The 9,597-nt window shown below is 44.6% G+C and overlaps 1 protein-coding gene across 1 annotated transcript in view; it reads right to left on the reverse strand.

Moving 5' to 3' along the window:
• Positions 1 to 1,016: 1,016 nt before the first annotated feature.
• MAGI1 (membrane associated guanylate kinase, WW and PDZ domain containing 1) overlaps positions 1,017 to 9,597 on the reverse strand; it is a 253,203-nt gene continuing 244,622 nt past the window's right edge. Inside the window, 3 exon segments of the mRNA XM_077760232.1 lie at positions 1,017 to 4,156; positions 4,158 to 4,587; positions 8,485 to 8,623. Of these exon segments, the coding sequence (XP_077616358.1) occupies positions 3,859 to 4,156; positions 4,158 to 4,587; positions 8,485 to 8,623 (867 nt within the window). The 3' untranslated portion in view covers positions 1,017 to 3,858.

A 9,597-nucleotide genomic window follows, 5' to 3' on the forward strand; every position in this document is an offset into this window, starting at 1 on the left:
TTCATCTTAATTTTCACAGCACAGCATTTTGGTCTTATATTTCACAACACCGGAAAGTGTAGTTATGCTTGTGAAGTAGCATGGGCCACACTGCTCATTAGCTTTGGAATTAAAACAGAAGGCCTTCTTCCTCATTTTAATCAAGTGAGAATAGATTTCTTCACTGGAAAATACACCAGGACAATTAGAGAACAGCCACTACCAGGCCAAAAATCCTCCTCACCAAAAAAAAAAAAAAAATTTTTTTAATGTTTATTTTTGAAAAAAGAGAGACAGAGTGTGAACAGGGGAGGGGCAGAGAGAAAGGGAGACACAGAATTGGAAGCAGGCTCCAGGCTCTGAGCTGTCAGGATAGCGCCCGACGCGGGGCTTGAACTAACATACCGTGAGATCATGACCTGAGCCGACGTTGGACCCTTAACCGACTGAGCCACCCTGATGCAACCCCTCCCCCCCGAAAATTGTTTATCGTGTCACCTACAGAGGACTGTTCTGATTGCCAGAGGCGTGCACTTTGCATTTTATTCTTACCAACTCTGAGATAGGCCTGTTTGAAGAGGAAAGTGAGGCTTACGAAGGGGTTAAGGAACTTGTTCCAAGATCACCGTTAGTGGACGACGAAGCCCATGGCTTATCTTGTGTTCTACCAGGGTTCCATGATATATTGTGCTGTTCAAGCTTCAGGTGAATTCGAATTAGCTGAGGGTCTTGTTAAAGGCACAGTCTGACTCAGTAGGTCTAGGGTGGGCCTGAGATTCTGCGGTTTTTTTTTTTTTCTTTTTTTGAGATTCTGCATTTTTAACACACTCTCCAGTGATGATGAGGCAGGTGGTCCAGGGACCACACTTTGAGTAGCAGGTCGCCGCACTACTGCTGCAAAGGCATAATTCCTTCCCTTTCAACAGAATGACACGATATTGCACTGAGTTGGGGCCAGACACCCTCACTTGATTACCTGACCCTGATACATCTGAGACAACGCAGAGACAAGAAACATATCAATCCGGAAGCAATAGTGGTTATGGAATGCATACATTTCCATGTATTTTTACAGTAAAAATGCATTAAAAAATCTTTCACAAAAGAAACTTAAAAAATACAAGTAGGGTGTTGAGTTCTCTCCCCCTCCCTCCCACCAATCAACATTCTTTCAGGCATCAACTGTGTAATGGGTGGGAGGGGAATTCTTCAATGGTTTGATTTAATCATACAAAATACTCATCCATCATCTCTCATCAAGACATTTACATGAAGTGGGGGATTAGGGAAAGTAGGCTCACAAGAATCAGTCTCCAATCTAAGGTTACAGTAGTTCAGAGAAAACTAGATCTTTCTGCTTAATGCATAGTCCCTGTACAGTACAATATTTCCAAAGCAAATCTGATGTGTGGCAGTCAGAGGAAACTGCCACGCCAAGTCCTCATGGACTGGTGAAGACCAGGTGGCTAGCACACAGATTGTAAAATGTCAAATATCACCTCTGACAACAAGAAAGACATTACGTTGTTAACTTCACGACGTACTCCCAAAAATCTACCTTGACTTCATTTATTTAAAAATCTGGACCACAAGTGAGAGCATTGATCATTTAACATCACAGATTTTGCTAGAAATAGTGAGGAAATTCCTAGCGGTGGAGCCTAAGGGATAAAATCCCCAAGTCGGCTCCTAGGAACCTGATGAAAAAGAATGCCATTATTCAGTTGTGTTCTCCCTCGCCTCACTGCCACAGCTCAAGGCTTGCTTCATGTGGAAAACTCGGGTAATAAAGAGAGCAGTCACAGACCCTCTTCCTCCTCTGTAGCGACAGAATGTCCACGGTCTCTGTTCAGGAAAGGACCTAGTTTTGTGCATGTCCACACAACTATAGGTACTCATTCTATGTTATGTATAAACCCATAAGTCAAATAAAGCTATGAACAATGTGATATTTATATATGCATAGTGTTTTATAAAAAGATTGGCCCACATACTGCTTTTCATCAATACAGAAAGAGTATTAAGTCCATAGCACACGGCAAGAAATGAGTGAAGAACAGAGAATAAAAACAAGTGCTTAATAATTCACAAGCAGGCTCACCGTGGAGGAAATGATGATATTCAAACCAACTAAAGCTTTAGAGAATTACTTATATTGTCTCCCAGTTTAAAACAGCTTTACATACCTGATTTAGATTACATTAAAATATATCCCAATGAATCGATTTGTTCCATACTCAGAAATATAAACACATGTCACATTCCTCACAGCTAAATTTTTTGTCATAAATTCTCTTTTATACAAGATAAAAAGGCAACAGTTGTTTTTTTTTAAATTTTTTTAAACAGGCTCTATTAATTACAATTTTCAGCTCTGTACACACAATGACTGGCTGGTTTTTTTCTCCATTTTTTTTTTCTTTTTTCTTTGATTCCTTACACAGTACCATGAGAACAACAGTGATTGACTTGCAGAGTTGTGGGTCTGTATGGAAAATGCAAAACAGTACTACAGAAATACACAATGCATCATAAGCAGCGGTTTGCTGTAATGGCCCAACAGGTACAAGCAAACGTTTTGGCTCAGCTAGGCAGTAATCCATTTCAACCACATCCTGGGGCTACGAGCCGACCCAACCACGCCTTCTGCAGGACTGCAAAAGAATGGGTCATTCTAAAAAGAAAAATTGTTATGTTTTGTTCTGCTGTCCAAAGACTCAAAGGACAGGGTCATGAGGGCAGAGGTTTGCCAACTCAATCTAGAACCACTGGGACTCTGTCTTTCTTTCCATTTCAATCATCCTGGAGACTTCTATTATGGTTTCAAAGGGAAATGGGCATTTCTGAGAATAAGCACCCCCAACCTTCGCTTCTTAACAAATATCAACAGAGAGGTAACTTCCACCAACGCTCCTTCCCTTGCCCCCAGTTTGGTAAAGGGCAACCTTGGACTCATGCTTCACAGGGGGGATTCCCTTTCTCTGCTGAGGATTCTCACGGTTCCCTTGTGCTGGGCACCTTGTCCCCCATTCCATCCACTATTCGGCCTCCAATCAGACAACTACCTTCTGGTAGTTGAGCAGAGCTGTGATGGCACTGCCTTAATGAGATCGTATCAGGTGTTGACGATGCTAATGGACGTGACCATCTCTTTGTGCTTGGGCTACGTCTGGGTAATGGCGGCCAACCTTCTCCTCTCTGCGCCTCTCTATGACCAGGGAGAGTACAGACTGTTTTCTGAACCAACTATGACTCGAGAAGGGAACGCTTCTTTGTGCTGTGTAGTTTAGCTATAAATATCCTTCATTTGCAATAGTAGTCTCTTCATACAGTTTAATTTTAGAATCATTGGCAATCCTAATCCATCCCAAAGAGTCCTCAGCTTCTACAAATATCTTTTGCCTTTTTGCTCTTTTAAAAGAAAAACTCCTAACTACAGTATAGCACTACATCACTACACAACAATCTACATCAAATTAATTAAACTTAATCAATAATTTCCTTTAGAGAAAATGATCAACAGCCCTATTTAACCAGGAGAGGAAAAGACTGCCCCCCATAAGGGAACGATTCTTGACAACTCTACAGTTTACGTAGAAACAAAATTTATATCCCTTTGGGGAGGCATTTGGCAAATAATCTCCAAAAAAGTATGCATTTAAAAATACTTTCTTTAATATTATACATCAGGCACAACACTTTTCATATATATATATATTTTTTTTCTTATAAGATTTCAAATGCATAAAACGTTTGTTGCTATTATAGGATCATCGGGTGTCGGGCGCTTCCTCAAGGTAAGAAACTAAAATATTTCAGGTTTGTGACCTTCCTGTGAGAACCTTTGACACGGTAAAGGTTGGGATGCGCCTCCGAGTCTCAGATACTGAGGTCGGTGCTACATTCTTTGTAAGGTCGCCTTCTCTGCTCGGGGGCGTGTCGGGAGCTTCGGCCGGCGTCCCCTTTCCCACTGGGCTCTTCCCGCTCTCGGTGGCTGACCCTGTCCTCCCTGCTGCTGGTCTCCAGGGACCGCTCGCGCCTGCGCTCGGTGGACTTGGCCCTGCGCTCGGGCGAGCCCGCTCTCCTCCGCTCCGGGGACCGTTTGTGATCCAAGAGTCGCTCCAGGGAGCGCCTGCGGCGGCTGGGCGAGCTGTCCCTCCTGCGGGCGGGNNNNGCCCTCCGGGGACAGCTCGCGTCTCTTCTCATGCCTCTCCCTCCTCTCCAGCGTGGTGTCCGCGCTGCGGGTGCCTTCTCGGCGCTTCTCCGGGGACCTCCTCTTGGGGCCGTTGGTCACCAGCCGCTCGGGGGGTGCCTCTCTCCGTCCCTCCGCTGCCCGGTCCTTGGGTCGGCAAGCCCCGCTGTCGGGTTTTCTAGAAGTTCCGTTCCATGTGTGATGCTCATTGGGGTGTCTGGTATACTCTCTGCTGCCTTTTGGGTCTCTCGCGTGTGCCCGCTTTTCCCCATGCTGTGATGATTTGTGAAGGTCGGGTGGGTAACTGGACTCCAATGACGGATGCGGTCGGCGGTCGGGGGGCGCGGCCCTCACTTCCGGAACCCCTTGTGCACCGGGGGCGGCGGCGGCGGGGCCGAGGCGGTCGCTGCTGGGGTCTGCCGGGGAAAACAGAGGACAGCCACAGTTTGGTACGCAGGGCCCGCGGCGCCTGTCCCCACGCCCGCGCTCTCATGAGTCACTACAACCGAACAGCTAGCTGGTAAAGCGGCCAGAGCCAAAGCCAAGGGAATCCCGGTTAACAGTAACTGCAACCACCCAGGGTTACGGATTTAGTTCACGTGGCTTTCGGCCGCCAGCTGCTGTCGGCTGCGCTCAGGACAGACATCATTAAGGAGCTCGCAGCCATCGGTCATGGGGTCATGGCTCCCGTCTTGAAAGGCACCGCCCAGACAGGGTATCTACCAGCATCAGAACGTCCCCACCTTAACTGTCTCTTGCTCTGCTCTCCCCACCCACGAACCCTTNAACATTCTTTTCTATAAAGAATACTTATTATAACTTGCTTGAAAGTAATCTAGGTTATTGACCTGCAAGGGCATGAGGGAACTTTCTGGGGAGTCTATATTTTTATCAGGGGAATTAAATGGGTGTATATACAGGTTCAACAAACAAACAAAAAAGCCTATGCTGTACATTCAAGCTTTATGCGTTGTACTGCATGCAAAGTATACTTCTGTTTTAAAACTCTTCTCTTTAAAAAAAAACAAAAGAGGGTGTCGGGCAAAGGGGATTATAGAGGTGACACAGCTAGATGTTGATGGCTGGAAGTTTTTTCACTATTTTTCTCTAATTTTGTGTTGCTTAAGAAGTTATTTTTAAAATGTAGAGTTTCCTGACAAATGAAAGGGAGTGGAAGAGACGCTGACATTAAATGGGGCTCAGATGAAATCTTTCATTAGAGGTACTTTCCTTAGTACTGACCACACAAGGCAGCCTGAACGGCATCTGGGTGCTGTGAGGTCACCGGACTGCTTCTTACAACATCAAGGCATCCTACAGATTTTAGAGCAGAGCAGCCCATGAGGGCTCCTATTTAGTATTAAACGATTAGAAATGGCACAGCGAAATGTTTTAGGTAGCATCCTGAAATTAGGAAAGCTCTTTTCAAAGCAGGGGTGCTCTGTTGCCGCGAACACAGTTAAGTCATACACGTTGTACGACGTGCTGCCTAGGACGTGTGGAAGCCTAGGGTGGGCTTCAGTGAAAACAGGAATGTAGCCTAAAGCAGGGTTTGTAAATTTTCTGTACAGGCCCGGAGAGTAGGTATTTTTGGCTTTGCCGGCTGCATAGTTTGTCATAACTACCCAACTGCAGCTACAGTGTAAAAGCAGTGGGCGAGGACACCTACAAGAAACGGGCGTGGCTATGGGCCAGTGAAACTTCACTGAGAAAAACAGGCCGTGGACGGGAGATTTGGACCCTGGGCTGGAGTTTCCCGAGTGATAACGGGCGGAGCGGAAAATGTCATCCCTCTCTCTGTCTAACAAAGCCTGACTGACGGACGGGAGGGCTCTGTGATAGGAGGTTTGTCCTTTCTGGAGGCTGGCTATTAGAATTAACACAAGCCGGAGCTTATGGAATCGTTTTGAGATCTGGGTCAGGGAAGGTGCTTATTAGATCACTCTCACAAATCTAACCTTGGGCTTTCTGACACCTACTTTTAAGACAAGGGAGAGCAAGACTTCAATAGGGGTCAGCGGTGTACTTACAATTCAAAGAACGCAGGGTGCTCAGAATGAATTGCCAAACATATCAAAATAGAGCTAAGCAGAAGCAATGAGGAAATTAGGCCACAGCACAGAAACACCTAGTATTGATTGAGCTACAAACCGTAGTTTGATTATGGCCCATAAGGTAGAAGCAAGCCTCCCCGAGCTTTTCATTTCTCATACATGCAGCGATATTGGGAGGTATCATCGCTGTAGAAGGGAGGGCCCAGCACCAAGAACAGTCAGACAGAAAGAGAAAGAGAGAAAGAGAAAAAGTTGAACATTTAGATTCCCTATAACACAGAGGAAAGAAAAAAAAATCTGCATTTGTTAACATGGGGCAAAGAGTTTATTTGTCCAGTCAGACAGTCTAAGGCAACACTCAAATAAGGCTGCAGAGACCGCAATCGGAACAGTGACATTTTTCAGACAGCCATATAAGGTGACTCAGGAACCCAGACAATGGATGCATCCTTTTTTCTTTTTCTTTTCTTTTCTTTTTTTTTTTTTCAAACAACTGGAACAGTGACAAGCTGGCATCGAGGAGTGCATTAACAATAAACAACAGATGACCAGAGGTCCCTCCCTCCCCCCACCCGAAGACCGCGGCAGTTAAATTAAGTACAAAAAACTCATTACAAAAATAGCCTCACAGAGAAGCAGGTTCCAATCATGTCAGAAAAATATTGGAACTTAACATATTATAACCCATTTGTGACTCTAATCGATAGAATTCGAGAGATTTAGTCCAAATGACGCGTGGAGACATTACAGCAGCACAACTCTGGGATGTTCAACCCTTCTTGGAAAAGTGAGTATTTAAAGGATCTTTATTTTTAGCCCAAAGAACATTTGTTAGTGTCGGATTTTCATCCTCAGTGCAACAGACATAGGTTTTGAGAAGGTACACAGGTTACTGACGATGATTCTCAAATGAAATACCACATCCAACAGAAGCATAGGGAAGACAGAAAAGGAAGATGATGTTACACAGTTTCAGTGGCATTGATACACCTACGGTCAGAGGCTGAGCACAGTGCACAGCTGTGACGTCTTAATGTTGTCACAACACCTCCCCTGTGGGTGGCCTTGTCTCAAGGGGCCTCATCGGATTACCCCCCTCCCCCCACCTTGGGCCCCTCGTATTTACACCTGTATGAGTGTCCAACACCTGGAGAGACTGTCCTTCAAAGGAGTTCTCCTTTTCTTTGAGCTGCATCTCAATTAAGGACCTGATCAGGTCCAAAATCAACTGGGAATTGTGCAGAATGACTTCCAGAAAAGAGGGTGATAACAGATCAATCCCTAATAAAGGGGACCAACATATATGGGGACCATTCAATCACAGTTTCTATAGAAACTTCTGTAGACCTTTGGTTGGGAGGAAAAGCCCTACATCTAGGGCATAGCTTTTTTTTTTTTTAAATTTTTTATTTTAAACAAGACTCTCAAATAAATAGGACATACTTATAAAATACAGCATTTTGCCATTAGAACACTAAGCTATGTAAAGATCACTGCTGTTTACTCAAATCATGTCTACACGTATGACAAAGGAACTCTATGTATAACCTGGCTTTCCCCATAGGAAAGGTATAGTAACATGTTTCCCTCATGATGAGCACTGGGAATCTATTTCATCCTTTTTCAGCTAAAAACGTATGGCTAATATATCAACAGTTTTGTTTGATTTAGAGTAGTGGGCTCAGGTGGTCTGATTGGGGGTAGGGGCCAGCAAGGGGATGCACAAGTGTCATATACAGAGCATAACGGAGGTGAGCAAGGCCCCCAAATCATCTCAAAATTTCACGCCTCTTTAAGTAAACACATCAAGGAACCAAAAAAGAAAAGAAAAGGGAAAAAAAAAAAAAAAAAAGAGAAAGAGAATTGTGCCTCAACATATCACTCAGGAAACCTGCTTTCCTGCTTCTGAAAAGGAGTATAGTCATTTTTGTGCTAACAATTGGATCTGAGAAACAGTTTGGCACAGTTCAAACAAACATTCCTTCGCTCTCGGTTGGACTAGACAGAATGTTCTCTCTGATTATCAGAAAGGGGACTATAAAGATCTTGTCTTAGACCACGTCCCAGTCCACGTAAGCAAGCAAGAGGATGAAATGTGTAGAGATTTCAGAACACGCGAGGCAAATAATCACATGGTGCGAAAGGCTGTAAGACACTGGTGAACAGGGGGAAACAAAAAGACTTTCCTGCTGTGGCTCTGGAGACAGATTCATGGAGTCATGCCAGGGAAGGAAGGGATGTTTTCATAGTTTGACCCACCATATTCTGGTACGGAGCCGTCTCCCCGCTTCAGAAACAGACGCACCCTGCGGCCACCATTCTTAATCAGTTCTATAGCCCGAGAATGCTTCATGTTTTTGGTGGTCTCGCCATTGATCTCTAAGATCTCATCGCCAATCTGCCAAAGAGAGGACAAAATGAGAAGATCGCAAAGAGCTTCAGCGGCCAGTTGAGGTGCTCTAGGATGTAAAATTCGTTCACTTAATGATTTACTATGTATTGATGGAGGCTATTCCAGAAAATCTTCTGTTGCATAGGATCCAGCAGGGAAAGAAACAAAAATCTTTGCCCTCATGGAGAGAAAATTCTAATGGGAGAAAGACAATTAACAAGGAGATCAGAGAAAAATGTGTAGGTTAGAAAGTGCAAGTGTTAAGGGAAAAAAATAAAGCAGTAAGGGAAATATTAATTTAAAAAATTTTTAATGCTTATTTTTGAGAGAGAGAGAGAGAGAGAGAGAGAGAGACAGAGTGTGAGCAAGGGAGGGAGGGCAGAGACAGAGAGGGAGACACAGAATCTGAAACAGGCTCCAGGCTCTGAGCTGTCAGCACAGACCCCGATGCAGGGCTCAAACTTGCAAACCAAGAGATCATGACCTGAGCCAAAGTCAGACACTTAACTGACTGAGCCACCCAGGCGCCCCAGGAAAATACTAACTGTTGGGGGAAAAGAAGATGTGGTAGGCAGTTTCTAGGATGCCCCCACAAACCCTCCCCTCCTTGTATTCATATCCTCTGTAATCTCCTTCCCCCTTTAACATTTTTTTTTTATGTTTGAGACAGAGAGAGAGAGAGAAATAGAGCATGAGTGGGAGAGGGGCAGAGAAAGAGGGAAGCACAGAATCTGATATAGGCTCCAGGCTCTGAGCTGTCAGCACAGAGCCCACTGTGGGGCTCGAACTCACAAACTGAGAGATCATGACATGAGCTGAAGTAGGCCGCCCCACTAAGTGAGCCACAAAGGCACCCCTCCTTCCCTTTGAATGTGGGCTGGAATTAGTCACTTGCTCCTAACAAAAAGAATACAGCAAATGTGATATGATGTCAGTTCAAAGATAAGGTTATAAAATACTTTTGGCTTCTGTCTTACGTG

This window comes from Crocuta crocuta, unplaced genomic scaffold (genome assembly GCF_008692635.1).
Source record: "Crocuta crocuta isolate KB4526 unplaced genomic scaffold, BGI_CrCroc_1.0 scaffold213, whole genome shotgun sequence".
Lineage (NCBI taxonomy): Eukaryota > Metazoa > Chordata > Mammalia > Carnivora > Hyaenidae > Crocuta > Crocuta crocuta.